Below are 24,106 nucleotides of genomic sequence, written 5' to 3' on the forward strand. Positions count from 1 at the left end.
AAAAAAAATGAAAGGGCATTTAAATGTTAAAAATCTGCAGAATATGAATACGTCTGATCTGTTCTCCAAGTAATTGATACCAAATGACCCTCCACCTAAGCACGAGGATTTTTAGCAATAATAGGCAGAGACAGCCTGAACAAGAATTTGAATTAGTGCCCTTATCTAATGAATAATGCAAATCGGTCTTCTTATTAGAATGGATCAGTCAGCAACAATCCTGGCTAGCCTCGCCTTACATTTTAAAACACTGTGTGTCACCTAGCATTAGAATAAAATCCCACAGCACGCAGATGAATGCATTAGAGGACCAACTCACTGTAGACAGCTCAACACATTAAGACACATTGTATTTCATGCACTTGGGTGGGTTGCGATTGCAACCTGATTGCCAAGGTTTCTCTAGGTTTTGTTTATATAACTCCATAGAAATTTGGACAATACAATATATGCAGCTATTACAAAAATTCTGAGCAATCCCAACCTCATAGCTGCTGAAAGGTGAAATAATAAATTTGTATGCTTGGAGGTCCGTACAGTAATCTAATTAAAATCCACCAACACATAAATTAAGATGCACTCTTCATCTGCAGGATATTGATATTTTCTTCACAAAAATACATCACTTATAGAGGAGTCATTTATTTCCTGGAAATGTAAAATGGTTTGGAATATAAAGCCACAAAAATGATTGTGGACAAAAATATGTAGGCGAGCAATATAAAAATGTCAATCTTCTGCCTAAACAATAATATTAAGCATTACCTGAAAGTGAGACCCAGCAGACTGTGTCAAGGTAAATGGGTAGGCAATGATTGTGGAAGATCCACTGAATGAATGTTATATGCTCATAGGAAAAAATCTAGAAGGAATATTCAACTGCCCTATTGTATTTCATTTTAATAATTAAGCAAATATACTACATTTCAAATTGTTGTATTAAAAATCAGGCAAAACAATATTTTTAGATTTTTCCTTGCTCTTGTGCGTTTTAGAAGGTACGAATCAATGCACATTATATTACAAATGCACTGTATTGTATCCAATGTTATTGTGCAATGTGCTTGCACACCGAAAATAAAGCAATTATTTTATAGAAAAATGTATTCATAGGTTTGTGTGTATGCATGCGGGGGAGAGTAAACTACACTGAGCATAGTGTAACAGTGAGGATGAACACCCTTTTTTGTGGCAAATAAACTGCTGAAGGACATGTTAGATAGACACAAGCAGCAATAATAATGGAGCTGAGTAATACTATGCAATCTGCTTCAAAACACAGTTAGACAGATCCAGCAAAGAGTTAAACCCCTTTTCCAGTAAACACACAGCGTTCTCATTCTCACACACAAAATTAATAATACATTAGCAAGCACCGGAATTTTTAATCCAGTTCCGACATTGTTATTGCATAATTTTGTTCCTTGTCTTGGAAACTGTGCAGTAATCTCACCTTCATTCAATCAACTTTACAGGCCTCATCACATATTGCACAGAGTTGTTATAATCGTATAAGGTTATAATTGTATAAGATTTATCTTTGGAAGAAAGGCAATGCTACTTCTGCAACTTATTAACGCTGGGAATTGTTTTCGTATCTGTAGGAAATTCTATTTTAATTTATACGTGATGCAACATATGGGTCATTATTAATTCAAGAAGCCATTTCTCTCGTAGGTACGTAGACTATCAGCTTTCCTGAGGAAGTCATTAAGCGCACTACAGGATAATTAATGTGTAGAAATATTTCAGAATTTACATATGAATTACCTCATTGGAATATATATCATAATTAAGTTCTGATGAAAACCCACTGTCAGTGAGAATAAAATTATGATCAAAGCATCAGTTTAGTGATCTTTTGCACTAAATTCAGCGCCTTGGGACGTCGACTTCAAGATCCTTACCCTCGTATTCAAGTCCCTGCCCTCCTCTGCGCCCCCCTACTTCTTTGACCTCCTCTCTCCTCAAAGCAGCACACGTTGCCTTCGTTCCTCCGGGTCTGGCCTCCTCGTCCCCCGACTCCTCTGCTCCACCCTCGGCGGCCGTGCCTTCAGCCACTATGCCCCGAGGCTCTGGAACTGCCTTCCTCACTCCCTTTGTCTCGCTCCCTCCCTTCCCATTTTCAGGTCTCTGCTGAAGACCTTTTTTACAGCCGTGCCTTTGGTCACCTTCCTCCCCCTCCCCCTGGCTCGGTCCCGGGATCCGAAACAGTAAAGCGCTCTGAGACGCCGTCCGGCGTGGAGGGCGCTATATAAATCGAAGTTGTTGTTGTTGTTGTCCTCCTGATGTGAAAGGCGCTGTACAAGTGCAATTTGTTGTTTGTTGTTGTTGCAAAGAAGATAAAGTAAAACTCTTTGTTGGCTTTGCTATGTGCATATATGTGACAAATTGAACTCATAAATTCTTCCATTTCACACTAGATTTTAAGACCTCAATGCAACATAACATAAGATTTTTTAAAAAATGCTTATTGCAAAGGGTTACTCTGCTGTAGCTTCTGCTTCTAGGTCAACGTTATCAATCAATGCAGCTCTCCAGCTTGTGCTGCCTCTGAGATATTTTTAGTAGTTCTCCAATAAACTTTTATAAAATTGCCGTCCAATAAATATACCTTCAGATTGTGCCAAGCGATTCTGCTATGCTGGGATATTTTGCAATCTTTAAATGAAATCCCCATTTGCTGGACACCCAGCATAGATCATTCTTTTAGCAAGGCAAATTGTTCCTTGCGATACGAGACTTCGATAAAATTAACCAATGTGACCTAAGCTACATCAGTTGGTAAATTCATTGTGATACTGAGCCATGAAGATTTGTGAGGACCAAGATTTGATCCATTGTCTATTTTACCTGTGGTGCCAGTGTGTCCCTGCACCAGGGAGAGGAAATTATCAGGGCTCCTCCTTCAGATTGTTATGCTGTCAGGACTGCTGGAAAATTTGTATCTGTGGACATCAAGTGAGGGCAGAATTGGATATTTTCCCCTCCTCTGGCCATGGTCAAACAGGTTGCTGGTACTACTCAGGGTCTGGGCTCATGCACATAAAGAGTATCTATACCAGAGGACGCCCAGAGCTGTGGACCCATATTTCAAGGTGAATGAATGATTCAGGAGAAGAGAACCACGGCAGCAAGAGAGAGCAGAGCAATATCTCTGACGTGGAATAAACAGGATGGGTTAAACAACTACTATAATATTAATGTACCATATTTAGGGGTCTCAAAGAGGCTGTGGCAAATAGATCACATCTATCCACATCTGTGGAGTCCTGCAGCTCTGTGGTTAGAGCAGTTGCTTTGCAAGCGAGAGACCTGGGTTCAATTCCTGGCAGGGTGAAACCTTGGGCAAGTTTCCTTACTTCACACGCCTGATAATAATCCCTCAAGAAAAAAAAACACTAACAAATTGGTCACTTCAATCCACGACTGTTTGTGGGACACTGCTGTGCGCAATTGGCTGCCGCATTTCGCCCACAAATATACAGTCATTTCACTTTACAGTCTATTCTATGAAGCGCTTTGAGATGTCTAGAAGATGTGAAAAGCGCTATATCAAATGCAAGGATTATTATTATTATTAATATTATTATTATTCAATCCTAAAACCACTATTGGATTTAAGCTCTCAGACACTGCTGTCTCATGTCACTTTCCAATGAGCGTTCCTCACCACTCACTACGGCAAGGCCAGTGAGACAACAGAACAATGAGCTTCAACAGTCAATACTGTGGATTTTGAGTCTTCTTAGATATTGAAGGCTACAAAATGAATAATACGTAATGTATGTTCTCTCACAAACAGCCGAGCAGGAAACCAGCCGACTTTGAATGAGACTCATCCAAATCTTGTCTACTTCAACCAATTGGCGTACAAAATTTTAAATCAATCAAGTGTTACTGCAGCATTTTACAGAATTGGCGCAAAGCTGTTCAGCAATTTCATAATTTACTGAAATGGGAACTGGGTTCATAGCTATGGAATGACACAGAATTGTGGAGTTGTTGAGTTAAAAAAACACACAGAAACGGCAATTTCATTGCTGATTGGAAATCTTAGTGAAAACACAATTTATAGTTCCACTATCCCATAGCCCATGAATTACTGTTTTTTTCTTTCTAGGTCCTTTCTTGAGCAGTATGTCTACATGTGATGCTGGAGGAAGTAATATATCCAAACTCAAAAACAAAGCGAGGCTCTCATTACTCATCTATAATACAAGGCTTGTTGGGCAAGACATTAGAAGAAATAGGATTTTTAATGTTTATCTGAACAGGGAACAGGACCTCAGAATAATATCTTATCAGGAAGATGATACTCAAAACAAGGTAGAACTCCTTCAGCATTGCACTGGAGTGTCAGCCTGGATTGCGAGACTTGAAGTCCCAATGTAGAACTTCAACCCACAACCAGGAAAACTGAGTCAAGATGATTGTTATTTACTTTTTATGTATTTAAAAAATTAGTAGCGAGTTCCAAGACTTGCTGTTAGATTTGTAAACCACTCGATTTTCAGAGAGTTGCAACTTGTGGTATCATTTGAAAACATCTATTATTGTAGATATAATTTTACAAAATCTGGCATCACTCACAGTAAAAGGAGTACAATCATAGAGCATCACATAATGCATTTAATTGTCTTAACCCTTCATATTCAGTTCGACCTATTCTTTCAGTATCGCTGCATTTCATCTATGAATTGGCTTCAGAAGTTTTTTCACTAAATGTAACTTATCACATTGCCCATGATCACAGTTTAAAACACATCTTTATTATTAGTATTCATCCAGGAGGTTGATAACACTAATCTTATCACAATTAAGGCCACAGAGCCCAAATGATACTTGAATTCTCAGTGGAATAGGGTACATGTCCATCTCAAAATATTGTGCCTGAACTGCATGCACAGTTGAGGTTTAATAACCTCTTTGTTTCTTAATTTAGTTTTGATTGGCTACAAAATCCATAATAGCATTCAAGAGGTCATATTTCCACTGTCATCGTCAGCATTTCCGTGCCACAAATGTTACTAATACTTGGGACTTCTTCCATCTGAAGCCACAGGTCTATTTAAGCAATTCACAAAATTAGCTGCAGGGAAATGATAATGCAGATCATTTTATTTGTTTTTTTTAAAAAAAACAGAAATTGGTGTGGTGCATAGATAGTGGCATAAACTGCCTCTCTGGACATTCACAGTGCAGATTCTGATGTTTTTGTACTTTATCTGTGCCATTTGTCAAGCACTGTGGCTACAAAAAAGGTGTGGGCATGAATCGTTTTTCTGAATCCTTAGAAGTTGTGGAATTAGACTTGTGCAGAAAGTGACAAGCACAGAGAGCTTGTGAGGACTGATCTGTTCAATCTCTGATGCCTTGGACAGGGCTTGGATCCTATCCTTTGTATTCCAGCAGGAGTGGGAAAAAATGGTTATCATAATCCCTAACAGTGCAAGGAAAGCCATCTCTCCATTCATGCACGAGCTTTTGAACTTTGGTTCTCTTTACTGGGGACTGGAAAGAATATTTTTTGTCTTTTTNAGGATTTTCTTCCTGCCTAGCTATTAAATGTAAACACAAGAATGGTTATTATTAAACCAGTCATCCTTCAATTCAATGGTTGAACTATCTCCCATTGTGCTGTAGATTCCTAAGGTTCCAATGTACTGGATAAATAAACCGTTTTTGTTTGTTTTTATTGCATAAATCAGGTGTTTAAGTGCAAGCATTAGCACAGTAGATATTTTCTTTCAGGCTGTCTGCTTGGATGTCTGAATTAAATTATGCCTGGATTTCACATGCTTGCAAGCAGGTTAATGTCAGTGGGTATATGAAACTGGAGACTGAATCTTTGTCTCTGGGTAGATTCGGGAGTCCAATGTTCTAACATTGATTGATTGTGAATAATCTGTTCAGTGCCTTTCCCACAGCAGCACTTTGTCAGGAGCTCATCATTGTGGAGTTCAACTTATACCTCACTCTGCCATGGCACCACATACTGGAGTGCCAACACATTATGCCACCTCAATTTCAAAATACTTATAAATAAAATATAATATAAATATTTAGCTTTTTTTTAACAAGTCCTCATATAATTTCCCCCAAAATCCCCACTAACATTTAAGCTAATTGTTCAAAAAAATTACAATTTTGTTCGTTCATAGTCCCTAAATATGTAGAAATTTAGAATTAAGACATTTTAGTAAAGGTCTTTTACATCATCATTCATAAACTGTGAATCAGAACAGTATTAAATTCAAGAAAACTTAGGTTACTTACCAAAGTGCAGTACGTCTCAGCAGGAGTTCCACAAGTAATGCTAGGGGGATCCAGTGTCACGTTAAGGAATTTCGTCACAATTGTGGCCTCTGGCTGGCAGGCCATGTAATCCCAACTTGTCCCTTCATCAGAGTGAATCTGAGTTTTGCACATATCATAGTGGCCCCATGAAGGGAAATGCTGCATCGCTGAGCTTACAGCCAGCCAAAGGGCCTGAAACGACAACAAACTCGACAGATGCATGGCTGTATTATCAACTTGTCTTGAAGAGGCAGTAAATAATGGTTTGCAGTGATGAATCCCAAATGCCAGATCTTTCCAAAGATCTGTGTGTGCTCCAAAGTCGAGTAGTTTTAGAGAGTATTCCAAATTCTACTGAATTGTGAGATTTGGTTGGTTGGGGTGTGGCCCAACATGCTCAAACAAAACTGCTGTTGAAAAAAGCCTCAAGCTGCTAACTCAAGCACAGAAATAGTTTGTCTATTTGGAAGTTGTATGTAATTCTCCAAGAGAATATGACAGTCTGCCAAGGTGTTGGGACGTCAGCTATTTTACGAATAAACTGGATCACTGTGCTTTGTTCACTGCTTGAGGCGGTTGCTCTTGTGTGCTGATAAATCAGTATTTGAAGCAATGTGATGACTGTCTCCTGGCAAGAATCTGTCTCCCATCAATCATTTCTTTCTTCTGGTATCAACTCCCTGTTATGAGAAAATAAAATCAATGTAGTTTGGAACATTGGTGTTTTTCATGACCTATGACCTGCATCTCGAGTTTCTTATCTTCCTTCTGGGGTACCCCTACACAGAAACAATTATTAGTTCCAAACCAATAACAATCCCCAGTAAAACAAATTAGTAAATACTGTTGTGTTCCAAAACATATCACAATTTGCAATCCATTAAGTGCGAATGAACAATAAGAAGGCAGCAACGGGTCATCTGCATGAAATATTTGCAATACAGGTAAATATACAGTTCTTATGATGTAATGCACAATCTCAGTTTAATAGCACTAAAAGTACTCTACAAAATACAATATATCATGAATGGGATGCTCTTAAGATTTAATTTAATATAAAAAAATTGTGCATAAAATAGTGCAAGAGTGTTACAAGCACTAAAAAAAACCCCAGTATAAAATGGTCCGAATGCACTCTGGAACTGGAAGTTTTGAAAGATACCCCAATATTTGCTCTTGTACTGCAGCATATCTTATTTACAGTTATTATAAACTTTACTATTAAAGCCCACTGATGGACTGTTTTTTGGTTCTGGCAGAGTTCCAGTATAATCAGAAGTTGAATTAAAACCTCAGAAGAACAAACCCTTGAGAAGAATTATTTTGCTAATCCACAAGAATTTATATTAGCTATAGATTCTAAGCTTCTTTTAAACATGTGAATGTCAAAAACTGCAGCAGACCAATAGACAGAGCTCAACCTTTGATGCACAACAGCAAATGTGAAGCAACCACCTTTGGTATTGGCTAAATTATTGTCAATAACATTTGATCCTTACACAAACTTGACCACACAACACATATCTGACCAGGTCCTCTTTCTTACTATGGACAGGACAAAATATTATCGTTTTTATGCACAAGCTGTCTACCTGGTGACAACAAAACAAACCAAAGTGTAAGATATGTTAATGATGAGCAACAAGTAAAACAATTGATACAATGATCAAGTGTTCCTCTGCTAAATCAGAATGGTGATCCTTCTACCAAAAATGGCGTGCAATGCTAACTGAAGTTTCCCTCCCTTCCTGCCATTCTGACGTTGCTATGAAACACAGTAGGAGGTCATTTTGACCCATTGAATTAGTATCTGTAATATGGATTGATTATGGGATTTCTTAAGAAGTGGAAGTTTTGCCCACAAAATATACAGTAACTTTACAGTATAATTTATGAAGCACTTTGAAATGTCTTGAAGACGTGATAAGGCACTATATCAAATGCAAGGATTATTATTATTAAGTACGCCACACCAGTGTACCAGAGGGAGCTCCAACCTGTTGTCCCTATTAAGGAATTGCATTAGAAAGTCGCATATTGAACCCTACAAACTTTGCACAGATGCATCAATTGGCTTCTTCTTGGGATCTGAGACTATAGTGTGAACAATGACATTCAGCAGTGATTGAGTTAATAACAGACGTCTTTGGAACATGTTGTGTACCCTGAGAATCCCAGCCTCTAAAGGTGACAGCTTCCCATTTTCATCACAGAGGAAATAAAGCGTACAACCCCTTCTGTTTGATTTAATTGGCTTTCCACACGTCTCAACTGACTTGTGTTTCTACAGTCGTGCAAACGCTTTTTAATGAATGAAGAACGGGAGCAGATTGTGTAAATCCACTGAGAAGGACAAAAAGGGTATTTCTGTTACATAATTTTTGGTTGAAAAATACATGTTTAAGAAGATTTAGTTTATTAACTATAGGAACAGTAGACATATATATTTATTTTAATAAACACATTCCAATGAGAGAGGAATCAATTTAGAAGTGATGCATCAGAATAACCTTCAGAAACGGTATTGGCAATCCTAACAAAGATACTACAACAATGAGTTCATAAAGCTAATAGACGGATGTGAATAAAACATTGTGGAGGTAAATTAGGGATAAGAAAAGGATCAACACAGGCTTCTAAACTACTTTTTAGAAAGACTGTTGGTGTTTATCTTGATCTCTTTATACAAGTCAGAATACGGTATTGTGACGGAATTGGCCCCAGCGAAGAGACTTCCATAATGACATATTGATTTGAATAGTGTTAGAGACATGAAGATGTAAAATTTGAACAAATGCCGAAATCTATATTATAAAGTGGCAGTAAAAAAAACAACCTTCATCTCAACATACTTTATAGTGCTGATGGTCTTACAGGTGACCAGTTATGACTCCTGTTAAATCATCCGAGCCCTTATTGCAGGTCCAGTGATCTATGTGGTCTGAAATGCATGTAAGCCAACTGCAGACCTCATATGCTATTAAAATAATGTCATTGTAATGATGTTGTGAACACTAATCAATTGAAATGAGCTATTTACCCTACTTGAGCTGAACAGTCTATAAATTGAGCCATTAATAAAATGTGATTGAGACAAAGGGCATTTTTCTGCATGAATTGACCTAAGATTTGCGATTTGCTGGCTGTACTCCATAGCTGCTGCTCCATCTACCTCCTCCTTCCTGTTTGCATGTTTTATTTTACTGTGACATTTAAGCAGACATTCAGGCTGTTCATACATTATGGCTTCTCTCAAATGATCAACCATGGGATGTAGTGTGATATCACCACAATTGTTGGAAGGGGATGATTTTTGCTAACTTCAAGCATGTTTATTTTATAGAAAATGTTTTTCTATCTCAGAAAAAAATTAAAATGTTCTGAAACCCTCCAAAATAATGAAAGAAAAAAATTCATCTTGGAGTCTTTATTCACCTCATGTTAGAGAAAAACTCATATTTTGTCCACAAAATATAAGGTCAATTCACTTTACAGTATATTCTGTGAAGCGCTTTGAGACTTCTCGAAGAATTGATAAGCCGCTATATCAAATGCAAGGATTATTAATATTATTAAACAAAGCACTTGTCCGTCAATTGCTTCTGGTTTATCTAAACAATATGGGCAGATGCTTCTGGTCTATCTAAACAATATGGGCAGACAGGAATCTGTGTCCTTTTCATGTCAATGTCACAGGCATACCATTCAACTTCAGAATGCTGGAACCTCTGTGCATCATTTTGAAATATCGTGATTCAAACAAACCATTTTGTAAAAGGTTTTATTGGTCCCAACTGTAAAAAGTCACGGTTCAGGTCTAATGAGTTCCCTAGAGAGAAAGGACGTTGCCTGAGCCATTATATTAACCTAATAAAGAGTCCAACCAAACACGCACATTTTCATATGATTCTGACTGTACCAGTGTCTGGCACAAATAAAACAAATGTACGGACAATATGGAAACTTTATAATGCTTTACCAAATTACCTATTATTGATTAAAATAACACAGGATTTCTGACATGGGGGAAAAAAATAGCTGTTCTCCTGATGTGATATTTGGAATGTGCACTTTTCTGTGTCGCTGACCTCATCAGAATAGAAATGTTTCACCCAAGAGAAATGGTTGCAGTTCACTGTGTAGTTAGGGAATCACAATTCTAATGCTGTGCTCATCAATGTCATTGCGAAAAGCAGTACTGAGTTTTCTGTAAGAGGATCCATCAATAAACGGAGCTTTGTGATATGAGCTGTGATGTTTATCACCATGATAACTAGCACAACACGACCCTGCAAATTCCCCCTTTCCTCCAAATCCAACACAGAGGTGCTTGTAAGCAATGCCGAGCTGCATTCATAACATCCAGGCTCCACTAGGCACATTCCCTGCATGTCAGCCTCCCCAACTCCTCCCTCCGTAGGCTGCAGATCATCCAGAATGCTGCAGCTCATGTCCTCTTCCTAATCAGGCTGTGCGACTCTATCACCCCCATCCTCGTCCGACTCCACTGGATTCCCATCACACAAAGGATACAGTTCAAGATCCTGGTCCTCACTTTCAAAGCCCTCCATGGCCTTGCTCCGCCTCTACCTCTGCGAACTCCTAACACCCTACCAACCTGCCCGCTCCCTCCGCTCAGCCGGTTCCGGCCTGCTTCACATCCCCCACCTCACCCACCCCATCAATGGTGGGCGGGCCCTCAGCCACTCTGCTCCCACCCTCTGGAACTCAATCCCACAGTCCCTCTGCCTCGCCTCCTTCCTTGCCTCCTTAAATACTCGTCTCAAGACTGTCCTCTTCAACCATGCTTTCGGTCATCCTCCTTCCCCCTCTGACCCCCACCCTCATTCATCCCGACCCCCAGCCCAGGTCCGAAAAACTGAAAGTCCAATGCTTGGGACGTCCTCCTGACGTGAAAGGTGCTTTACAAGCATAATTTTGTTGCTGTTGTAGTGTAAGGCTACATTTACAGTAACAAGCTCTCCAGCAATGTGAATAGATACAATTAGGGAGAAGACAACAACAGTAGAGCTATTATTATATAATAATCTCCTGAGGGAGCTGCTCAAAAACACAGATAAAATCCTATTGAGACCAATTTAGGAAACATTCTGTAAAGATTACTTTGTGGCACAAGAAGGCAATCAAGCAAAGCCACCAGGAGATTCAACTAAAATATAAAAATATGTAACCAGAGTACATTGTTTTAGTCTAGTCCAGGAAAATGATTGATTTATAAATGCCCTTGTTCCTGCAGTGTTCTTTTACATTATACTACTCATCTTCAGGATTTTTGTTAAGAATGGAAAGTATAAATTGATTTAATTTGCTTCAGTATTTAACTGAATGCACCTCCAACATTGCAGCATGGTATTAGAATGTCAATCTAGAAGTCCTGACAAGCAGCTTTAACCTACAAACCTTCTGACTGAGACGTGAGAGTGCTACAAGCTGAGCTAAACTGACACCAACCTGTACCTTACACATCTCCTGTAATCTTTCAAAGATATAGTGAGTCCACTGTAAAACTGCTAAGCTTCTTTACCATGTGTATGACACAATAAGGTGTGTTAATCAAGTTTGGTGCTGCACATTTATTGGTGACATTCAAATAAATGATAATCCTTGCATTTGATGTTGCGCCAGCAGGACATCTCAAAGCGCTTCACTGTCTTTTGAAAGCTCCCAGAAGTCAGTGTCTCACAAATGCACTCCATATTGGGCATTGTGAAAATCAATAAACAGATTGGGCATGTGCGCCAATTGTCTTGGGTCTCCATTAGCTAAGTACTCACTTAAGAAAAGCCGGAAGAATGGATTTTACTTTGGAGTAAAAAGACAAATACAGATAGTGGCAGACACCGATTTTCTTCTTCTTCATTGTCATTAAAGCTGGCTAAAATTTGTCTTCTGCCACCAGGAACTAAACCATCAGTAAAAGTCAGGAAAACCCAAACCCCTAAACTCTTCAAAAGAGAGACGGGGATATAAAAAGCCCCTCGGCTCATTTGATCTCATCCTTCCGGAATACCCACTCTACCATTTTACAAGATCAAGCTGAAATCAGTCATAGTACCTAGAGTGAAACAATGAGAGGAGAGCTTTGTGACGTACTGTGATATATAGAATAACTATGAGTAATCAATCTTGTGCAATGCTGAGAGATCAAATTCTTGCCCCTGCTCAGCGAGAAAGATAATGGGTCAAGATCACTCTTAAGAGAATAATTTCAAACAAAGTAGTAAATAGGATTTATTTTAAAAGTTAATTCTGGAGTCAGAATTTATGCTTGCTTGCCTCCAGCCTTAATTGTTTTTGCCCACCATTTCACTTTGAAGCACATCCTATGTTTCTAAGCAACGGAGAATTTTAACATAGCGAGTAGTTGCACCTTCACCGCATTTGCCTTTCTACTATATATTGGATGGCATCACACTCCTGAATCAGATTCCTCCTGTAACGGTACAGTGTAAACTGTCATAGTGAGTGTCGACCAGAACAAAGTGAAGTGGTGTGATGATGGGCAATCTATCATAATAATCTACAATTCATACATGAGGCAGAAGGGAATAGAGGGGAATGAGAAGAGGTGAAGCAGGTAGGAATTAGGATGGGTGTAAAAAATACAGGCAAGTTGTGCAAAAGGACCTGCTTCATCGCTTTAGATTATATGTAGAGTCAGTGAATTTCATTAATTAGCACAAAAACCCATGCATTTTTAGTGCTCATCACCCAACAGCTGTGTTCTGGGAACAGCTCTGAATCATACTTTGAACATGCACTGTCCGTACAAACCACAGATGCTCTTCCCACTTGTGAAATATGGGTGGTGTTTGCAGGCATTCAGAGTCAAACCGCCTGGAGATCCATCTGCTTTTCTCAAGGGAAATCAACACAGGGGTTGTGGTCACTGTTGAAGGTTGATAGCCAAATCCATTCAAAAGGAAACTTTAAAATACTTGCAAATTTGACAGCCAAATATTTCAATATAGAATTGACAGGACACAATCAGGCAGCTGAGGTGCTTTGTCTGAATCAAAGCACTGAGTAGAGGGAAAGCCACATACTTAATACTGTACAATCACAGGACTAGTGCATGAGAATACTGGTTAATTAAGTTCTAACTCAAACTCTTTGTCACCACACAACATCGACAGCTAACAGCAAGCAGAATAAAGCTCTGCTCTACTCCAGGTAATATGATTTTGAGTGTTTCTGGATTTAACTCAGATTTCGATTTGAAGTGACTTTCAACTTAACAGTGTCCAGGTTGTGGGAAGGATAAATATATCGATTATATATTTTATAAGACAGATTTTTGTTTTGAATTTTTACTAATATTAAAATAAGTATATTGATTAAAATAATATAATTTGAGAACCAGTCATTATGTATATTTTAATAGGTTACAACTCTTGCATAGTAATGATAATCCTTGTATTTGATTTAGTCACATTGGAAGGACATCTAAAAGCACTTCACAAGATTTCCTGTAAAGTGTAGTGACTGTATATTTTGTAAAGTGCAGTACATGTGTACTGAATCGTATCATTCTGAGAAAGAAATTCTTGTGAATATAAATTCCACCTACATCTATTTTCATAGCAATTCTGAGCATTCAGAATTTGACAAATTCTTAAATACAGCTTTAATATTCAAACCAGCTTTCTTTTTAGAATGTCAGAGAACTGGCTCAAGAAATTAAGACCGAATTCAACAATTTGTCAAATTCTGGACTTCGAAATCTAGATAAATAGAGTAAAGCTAGAACCGAGTGGAATTTCTCCACGTGCATGTTAAAACGATCAAATTTAGAAGGTATCAATAGATTTGCACAATTTATTTAGCTAAACATTAACACATTACGTTAAACTATTTATTATGAGTGTTTGTGACTTTTTATTTTTCAATACAGTAATAACCAACATGTCACAGCTCATGCGCTCTGATAAATGAGTGCAGTGGATTTCACAGAGCTGGCTTGTCTCTTTAATTAAGTGTAGGCAGAGGGTGAAGTAGCTTTCATTGAATGATCATACTTGTCAGTTTCCGGTCAATTTCATATTTCAAAAATGAAGAGCGAGTGTCATCTAAAGTAACCTCTGTTGGTGCTTTCACGGAATCGACAAGTGCCATTGATATAACCTAAAGTCCAGGTTATTGAGCCCAGTCCCTTGTACACGGAACTAAAGTTATACATTAAATTTACAATTTGAAAGGTCCAAAAGTGGCATTGGACAGAGAAGCCAAACCTCACATTTCGTCAGGTGTACTGCATCTACTTGATCCTTTCTGAGATGATGGGACAGGATGGAGTGCATTACGTCACCTTCAGTACAATAGATGAAGCTGACACAATGCCCAGAATTAAAGCTTATTATATTCACTATGAATCTAAACTTCCTGGCCCTAGTAGAGACTGCGCAAATGTTCAGGTTCTACTTAGAATGAAAAACGGATCCTCCAATTCCCTCTTAAACACAAAGCATTGCTGCATATATATACGACACTGCAGTATTTACCAGGTTAGCAAAACAGGAGAAGTCGTGATCAACTCAGTATTTCAGCTTCAGTTTACAGGTTAATTCCATTTCTTTAGACTGTCAGGCCTAGTAACTATTGCAAGCAAACTTTCTCAATCAGGTCAATTATACTGATCCAACTGTGGCGCCAGTGGAGATCAACTAACACGGTACAGGTCAGGGATCGAAAGGGGTCATTAACAGTGATATGTCTTCTTTTAACTAACTCAGGCTGGCACATTCATCCCAACAGGATAAAATTAAACTGCAAAATGATGACAAGAATGAAATAATTGTAAACCGTGCCTGAAAGAAACACCAATGATAATTGATTTTGGTACAAGACAGGAAACAACATTGTAAAGAATATTACAGCCTTATTTTGTTACTGTGATTCCATTATCAATTTCTCCAGCTCCTTCTACATAGACGTGCTATGGTGACAAAATTATCTTCCATAAAAGTATTGAATTGCACTGGTAATCACAATATTGCAGAATATGGTTACTTCAATGCACTATGAAACATTGGTGCGCAATTAAATGTCTTCAAGAGGTTTTTCCATCCAACGCCTCATAATTATCACCCTTTGTAATTTTCACACTAGGGAATAAGCACTGCGGTAAAATTTGCAGTGTTTTATGAAACACCAAATCCAAAATTATGGATCTTGCAAGTCAAACTAGAAAAACAATTATGATGCCTTTAATGTTTTAGGGACGTAGCCAATAGTGGAGACATTATGCCTTTCTTGCCAACACATAGATGAATACATATTTAAGTAAGAAGGTAGCATGTAGCATTGTTCATATTCCTGTATTTTGTTCACAGTATTTGCACGGGTCCCGTCACATAGTAGTGTAAAGACAAAGGAATGCACAAGACCTGGGAAAGACCCTTGAAGTCTGCCTGGCCAATCGCTCAGTTTAATGTCACATACAGCGGCAATGTCCCAGGTCATGTATCATTCTGATAAACTTGCTAATACCAGCTCAGTGCATATGATGCATGCTTTAAATACTTTTCTTTTAATAAATTTACAAACCCCAAAAAAATCAAACCCACAATAGAAAATAAATACTTGAGCTCTGTGTTACTATCAATGACACGATCCAATCCTCTCAATTGAAATACAGCCCTGTCACTCAGGTGTTTTGAAATTCTTCATGTAATAAATGCTAAAGGTTTTATAGAATGCTAGATTTCTTGCAGAAATAGGCTCAGAATGTCACAGTACCACCCACATAAGGCTGTTATTCTTTAAGTTGATCGTTATTAACAGGAGTCATAGCCTTGGTTCTATGTCATGCCACCTGCTCAATCTCCCAACTCATACTTTCTTTGCTCTTACGAATTCTCTTCCCATTCCCTTCTTTCCTGAAGCTGTTTTGATATACCACTTTATCACATTGTAGAAATGTCTCAAAGCTCTCGTCTGTATTTCAAAGGTAGATTTGGTGAACTGCAAAGAAACTGTGGCGTTAACTCATGAAAGATAGAGGATCAAACCCAGAACTGAGCTGATCCACTGGGGATGCTCTGGAGATTGAATAGAAACACTTACTTCTACATCTGGAACTTAATCAAGGCTTTAATGTAATAAAGAGGCTCAGTTGACGACAACAACTTGCACTTTTGCCCACAAAATATACAGTCACTACACTTTCAACTACACTCCGTGAAGCGCTTTGAGACAGCTCAAAGATGTGATAAGGCTCTATATCAAAAGCAGGGATTATTATTATTATAGAGCTCCCATCACGCAGATAGCATCTCGGAGCACTTAACAGCAGTGTAGTTTGACGCCAAGATGGAAAGAGAGGCAAGGTGACTAAACCACAGATGAAGAGGAACGTCTTCAGAAGATGGGCAAAGGGGAGACAAGACAAAGGGAATGAGGCAAGGAGTTCCAAAGATTCAGGGTTTTGTGGCTGAAAGCAAGGCTACAAATGGTGGAGAGGAGGGGATAGGGAACAAGCAGAAGAACCGAGCCAGCTGAGTGCAGTGGAGTGGGGTGTGAGCAGATCAGAGTGGTATGGAGGTGCCATGACATCCATAAACCAGATAAACTTCAAGTTCACAATTTAAAACATCACCTGAACCCCCTCAGTCGATTAAAAACTTTTCAGCTCAATCCCCTCTTCCTATTATTCTCTTTCTGTGCTTTAAATAAGTACACAAATTACAATGTTAATTAAAATCACCTTGCGAGCCACTGGAATGAGACTGAGCAACAGAAAGAGAACACATTCAGATGATATTGTACTGGAGTTGTCCAATCCTTTTGCTTTCCTAATGACTGCTGTGATTAATTTTTTCCTTCAATTCCCTTATTGACGCCATGAAAAATGCTCACACTGCAGCACAGATGTAAACATTTATTTTTATGAGTTCAACAAATACATTCAAAACTGAACTCTTGCCATTTTTGTTATTCATCTTGTGAAAGTTTAGCTCAGAGGAAATATGTTACACAATGTAATCCTTGGAGTTTTGAAACACAATAACCTCTCAATTGTTTTCACTGAGAAGAAATGGTAATATGGTATTTGCACAAACCTTTTACAGCTGTATTTGTAGGTACAGTACTGCAAGTGCAGCAAATTCTCAGCAGGCAACTTCAAAGCACAATAATTAATAGAGTAATGCGATTGAGTCTACTTATTGTTGTTTGGACTAAGCAAATGTAGTCGGTGCAAAATAAAACAGATCAATCGCTGTGATTGGCCTCAAAACCTGATGTCAGCTTGTCTCCAGAATGCAATTAATTCTTAACAAATTGTTGTTCTAATTTGACTAATCTAAGATATCCTATTAATTAAAGAGAAGTGAAACCTCTTCCCATCACTTTTTAGCACCAAGTCAAGCAAATTTCATTAAAAGGCCAAATCCATATGACAATTTCATTGTTAGTCTGCTTTTTATACACATTTCTTTCCAAACTTCGGCCAAGAAATACTTTCAGTGCAGTGAAAACTGGACACACTGTCAGCTCTTAGTTCACTGATTAAATCCCATGGTAATTACACAGAGTCAGGCAAACTCCTGGATCCTTGACCTGCCTTTCTGCTGGCAGATGTATCGAACACCTGGCATGATCCTCTATATCGATATTTAATAATTTTAAAAACTCTCTCACATTAGTTCAGATGGGAATACTTATAATGTTAGTAAAGATTTAATGGAAAATGCCATATCAAAGCACAAAATCAAGCTATATCTTTTAACTAGCTTGCGTGAATGAAACATAAAGTTAAAAAATCTGTGTGGTAGCCAGCCACTGTAATATTACATGTATTATAATTAGAACATATGAGATCCAGTAGTGGCGACAAGAGGAGGTATTCAGGCTGAAAGCTTGCCAATCGCTTTGTAAGCTCTCTGTACTAACAGACCATTTTTAGGACATTTTTCTCCCTGGTCCTGCCTATTCACTGTCACACTGGGTGTGATTTATGGCAATTCATCACATGCGAGTTTACACTGCGTGTGTCTTCAGGGTATTTGTCTCTGGTGGGCATTGTGGCGGAGCCTGACACGACCCTCTCCCAACCTCCACATCTAGGATCTTTCCAGCAGGGGTCACTGAATAGCAAGCAGGTATGAGAAATCCTGGTTGAGCTTTCCTCTTGCTCATCCAGGGCACTGAAGCCGAGTGAAGCAACTCTCAGTTTCCGTCCCGGGTGAGTACACAGATTGGGAGTCCAACCTGCAACCTTCTGGCCCATAATGGCTTTGTGCTGATTTTACCTTCTCGCTTGGCTGAGGGAATCCCTTACAATGAAAACTTGCAGGTGTAAAATCTGCAGTCCCTCACAGTTATTGCAAATTAATTTTACTCTACAGGCGAAAGAACCGAGCAGGTGAGAAAAGAAAAAAAGTTTTGCCGTATTTATTTGAAGGAAATGCACTCTTCTGAGTTGAAGCCAATCTGATGAATGAATGCAAGGATTGAGCACCTTGACCTATTGCCTTCACAGACAGGGAACAAAGGTTATTGACATCCATGCATACAGCTAAATGGTATTAAAATACACATCTGCTGCAAAACACTAAAATAGCTTCAACACTCTCGAAGTACAGAAGACAATATGCTTGAAGCATCAGCTTCTTTAAAGCAAACACATATTGAGATTTTTTTTGCCAATTATGGGTCGCTACCACTTTAAGAAAAACAAACAGATGTTTCAATGCACCAATTTCACACTTGGGCTTAATGAAAGGACTCCAGTTTTCAAAATATACAGAATATAATAATATAATAATAATCCTTGCATTTGATAAGGCGCCTTAACACATCTTCAAGATATCTCAAAGCGCATCACAGAACATACTGTAAAGTGAATCGACCGTATATTATGTTGGCGAAATGCGCAGCCAATTAAACAGCATAGATTTATTTTACTTCTCATGTAATATCTAATGCTCTAAACTGGAATTGTTAATCACACCAGTCAGAGATAAAACAAAATGCATTATTTCCAATTCTGGTGCCCAAATCTTCAGGGATCTTTAAACTATCCGTAAGATAAATGTAAAAGAACCTGAATTTTTTTTACTTCAGCCCTCAATGGATTAAGGTGGATCAAAGCAAAACCATTAAAAAAAAGTTTTTCAATTCGGGAAACTATTGATGATTCCAAATTATGAAACATTTAATGGGGAAAAGATCTTGGCAGATCTCAATTTGTCATATATTTTGAATACTTTGATGTACAAAATGTCAATGTATTTTATTGGTGTGGTGGTAATGAGAGGGGCCAAGCAAACTGAATTTTACAATTGAATTACAATTTGCAGATTTCACTTTTCTTTATTTTCCTGATAGGTTGCGGAATCATTTTCCTAGGCGAGCTAAGAGCATCACAAAAAGATTTTAATGAAAAAATACAGAATTAAAGTTCACATAAGGGTGATTTGTTCTTTCATTTGCAAGATGGTCATAAAGTGAGCATCTGCGGTGAAGATATTAATACTGTGCAACGTATTGCCCCTGAATATAGGGCCCATTGAATGTATTATCTCTGTCAGTGAAGTGTACCAGAATTGTTCTGCGAATTAGGAATTATATTAGTTTATGGAAAACGTAATTTTGTACAAGACAGGTGCATTAAACACACAGCAGGAACCATGATATATAGCTCATCCTTTATTCTGTTTAGGTTAAGCTATTTGTCAAAAACTCATTCCCATCTGATCTGCATTCCACAGTGGATACATCACAGCGTTGTGTTTTATTTCAGTTCCAGGTTGCAAAAGTCGTATAATTTCTCTACAATCCATTGAATAAAAGTGAGATTGCCTTGCATTCATATTACACTTCTTTCATAATTGTTAGTTAACTTTGGTAAAGACTGACGAGTCGACCTATCTGAAGCAGCTTCCAGTAAATAAAAACGATGATGGTTAATAAAACCAATCAAACGTGCACAACTCTGTAAAAAAAAACCCTGATTGCATGTGGCCAAAAGCTCTGCCCAAGTCTGGAGACCAACTCATCGTATAACCTACAGGGCATCAGCACTTGAGACCAGCGCTTTGAGAAGGCGTGTGACCATTATAATAACAATTGTCGCATGTTAAAACTTTTATTTCAACCAGTTAAACGCACCCTGGACAGGGATTCAGATTGATTTCAGTGCAACGAGACGGATTGTGTGCACAGTTACTGTTGGCGGCAGAGGGCGACATTTCGTTTCTCATGCACAATGATTCTGGTCCTCAATCCCTTGTTAAAAGTCTGTGTTAACCTCACCGTTTGACTTTTACGTTGCAAAGAACGGTCGCTGCTCTTCAGTAACAGTAAATCCTCTCACCGATTGCCTGAGTCTACGGGTAATCTTTCATATTGCGAGGGGCAAAAATAAGAAGGGTGAATGCAATCACTGATCCCTCACCTCATAAGACCCTGGACGGTCAGAACAACTGCTGTCCAGTGGATTAGCAAAGAAACTACTGCAATAAACACGTTCGTAAGAGAGAGAAACCGACACAAGCAAATAGTTGAGTAAAGTACAAACAGCTAACATCCGATCTGAACGCTGAAAAACAGGTGAAAAAGCCCGAGAGAGGGAGAGACGAGAGAGGGAGAGAAATATAAAAGAATTGCAGGGTTTAAGATTGATACTTACTTCCATTGCTTGTAAAAATGAGCTGCTCTTTTAGAAGGAGGAAACACGCAGCGTCTCCTGTCAGACTGGAGATATCAGCACGTCTCCCTTTCATTTATATTCAACAAGTTCAGGGCGATCCGAAGAGCATCTCCTTCGACCCCCTCTTTTTTTTTGTTGTCGAAAAAAAAAAGCGATGACCCACCCGATCGATGACTTGAATTGGGTTTTTTTTTAAAAAAAAGTTGATATTTCCAACAGCTTGATTTGCTGACTGCAAAACCTCGATTGCTTTTTTTAAAACACACACACACACACACACACACCCACGAGAGGGAGCAAAAAAAAACCCAACACCCACCCCCCCCTCCACCAAAAAAAAATAAGAGATGCTTTTAGTCTTTTGCAGCGGTGATTCAATCCGAATGACTTAACGAGTCTGGATGTGACGAAGAGGCGAAAGGCAACTTGCGTTGGGTTTTGTGTCGGGAGAGATGTCTCTGCCTGGAAACGTTGACGGATCCTGAGACTGAGTGATGGCTTTTGACAGGTTGGGTCAGCCAAACCCAAAAAGAGAAACCGAGCGAAAGGAGGGAGGGAGAGAGAGAAAAAAAGAAGAGAGAGAGAGAGAGAGAAAAGAAGAGAGGAGAAGAGAGAGAGAGAAAAAAAGAGCCAGCAATATGCAGTTATTGACTGATGATGAGTGGTTTTTTTTTACCCTTTAGCAGATTTTCGTCAACGCCCCACACACTAAACCAATCTGTCGCCTCCACTTAAAGTTTTTTTCTGAGCACTGCTCTGGAGATGCCTTCTGCCCTCTGTGTCCTGGTGCAGACGCAATCATCTTGATCCCACTAATGCAGATTTCATCATTTGTGTTGTGTGTGTGTGTGTGTGTGTCTGTCCTGTCTGTGTCTGTCTGTCTGTCTCTTTCTTTTGGGGTTTTTTTTTTCTGAGAGCTTCGGGCGTCGAAGTAATAAAAGCAAGAAGAGCCCAGGAGAGAAGGGATCAATTAGCACAGGTCCCACAGTTGCACCCTAGAAAGCATTTCTCCTGGTACGCATCGTTAAGTGACAGAGCGCTTGAACGATGGAACACGTCTGGTCCATCGGATGAAACACACATGCCCTGGGATTCTTCTGGATTGATTGAAATCTCTTGAGAATATCCCCCCCCTTTTTTTTTCCTCTTGCTGGTAGCAGATGTGCAGCATGGGGGGGGGGGGGGGGAGAATAATATATATATATGTATTATATATATATACACACACACATGCACATTAAAAGTAAAACAAAGGCAAAGACAGCAACTCGGAAACTGAGGAAGCCTGGACCAGTGCTGGAGCTTCACACACACACAGAGAGAGAGAGAGAGAGAGAGAGAGAAAAAAATCCTCCAAATGAGAGCGAATATAAGGAAGGAGTGGAAAAGCTCTACCTGTGGACACGAGACTTCCCCGCGGTCCTAACACCCGTCGACTCGCTCCTCAGTCGATGCGTTTCCATTGATTTATGGTCATGGTTCAATTCACCCGTACGAACCCGAACCAGGTAAAGCCCCTCTATCAAACCAACTTCCCTTTAACGCGTGTGTGTGTGTGTGTTGTTGTTGTTGTTTTTGCCCCCCCCCCTCCCCCCAATTTAGATGTCTGGCGACAGGCTGTGTGCCACTGATACACAGACCTTGTGAGTGACCGAGATCTCCAGACCTGTCCACAAGGAGGAGATCCGTCCCATTTCTCTGTGACCGTGTGATGTACGAGGAGCTCAGTCTCGCCACCTGCGATCCTGGTCTGGGATGAGGTCAGATCCCACATTAAACAGCCGAGATTGCGGGATGGGCTCTCGGGCGAGTTCATTCGGTACCTGCTCTCCCAATTATTATTTTTTTTGGGGGGGGGGGGGGGAGGGAGGTGGTGGGGGGGGGAGGTGATGGTGGGGGGGAGGTGATGGTGGGGGGTTTAGATGCAGGTTTTCCCTTCTGAGGCTTTAATGTTCACGCTTTGCGGATCGGCGGTGATGAGAAGCTAAAACTGAGCAGATTTGACCGGGTTTTTCCTGCGGGAAAGCGTCTCGCAGTTACGCGAAGGGGTGTCCCCCTCCCCACACCCCCCCCCCCCCCCCACACCCCCCACCCACCACCCCCCGGACCTCGCCATCCCTGACCTGAAGCTGCCCATGGTTTGCTTGTGCGCTTTTTTTTCTGTTCGCTGCGAGAGCTGATAACGCAGACAACATCAGACAGAACGAACGCTGTGGTTTTGGGGGCGTCTGGAAATCAGATCGCGGTCCCGAGTGCAAGAAACCTTTTCGATGTGAACGCGGTCCAAAAGCTGTGCAGCCAAACGGGCTTTCACTGCGCGTTGAATGCCAAACCCTCAGCAGGACCCCCGGCGAGGAGGGAAGCGGTGGGTGGGGGGGGGGGGGGGGGGGGGGGGAGGGTGGGGGGAGGGGGCGATGAGATGAGATTAGCTTCGATGTGTCGAAGAAGTTCCTGACAATAAGATGACATTCATTGCCTTCAATGTCAAAGGAGAATGCAATGGCTTTTTTTTTCTTTTTAAAAAGAAAATGTACTTAAGGGGACCTGAGATTTTCGTGTCCCGTTCTTTTTCGGCAAAACGTGTATCAGTCACCGCGGCAGAACTTATTTCGTGGTGATAAGCGGTTGTCAGGAGGACGGGATGGGGATGGGATGGGGATGGGATGGGATGGGGATGGGATGGGATGGGATGGGATGGGATGGGATGGGGATGGGATGGGGATGGGGATGGGATGGGGATGGGATGGGATGGGGATGGGATGGCGTGGCTGGTGCTTTGCTGAGCAGCACCGAGTACCTGCGGCTCAGGCTGGCAGATGGGGGTGGGGTGTTGGGGGGTGGGTTTGGTGTTTGGGGGGCGACTCGTTAAAGGGAAGTCACCGAAGCGCTGGGATTCAGACCTGAGGGCAGCCCAGGCCACAACAAGGGCAATGAGACTATTGAATCAGTTTAATATTCTTTCAGCCAAACACTCAGTCCCTCCTCTCTCAGCCATACCCCTGGGGTGGGGGCGGGAGAGAGAAGGAATGTTGCCCTAGAAACTAAATAAACAGGGAAAAAAAAATGCCTGGCATAGTAGAGGGGAAGAAGCATATTTTATATGCGAGACAGCGTTGCTCTTTCCATTTTATA

The 24,106-nt window shown here is 40.0% G+C and overlaps 1 protein-coding gene across 3 annotated transcripts in view; it reads right to left on the reverse strand.

Moving 5' to 3' along the window:
- The window catches only part of ntng1a (netrin g1a), a 125,638-nt gene extending 118,990 nt beyond the window's left edge, over positions 1-6,648 (reverse strand). For 2 of the 3 annotated variants that reach the window (XM_007887293.1, XM_007887295.1), the window contains exon 1: positions 6,280-6,522. In XM_007887293.1, coding sequence (XP_007885484.1) covers positions 6,280-6,522 — 243 coding nt within the window. Of the gene's footprint in view, positions 1-6,279 lie in introns of all 3 variants that reach the window. The other variant, XM_007887294.2, reaches the window with a different exon arrangement.
- Between the last annotated feature and the right edge of the window lie 17,458 nt (positions 6,649-24,106).

This window comes from Callorhinchus milii, unplaced genomic scaffold (assembly GCF_018977255.1).
Source record: "Callorhinchus milii isolate IMCB2004 unplaced genomic scaffold, IMCB_Cmil_1.0 Scaffold5, whole genome shotgun sequence".
Lineage (NCBI taxonomy): Eukaryota > Metazoa > Chordata > Chondrichthyes > Chimaeriformes > Callorhinchidae > Callorhinchus > Callorhinchus milii.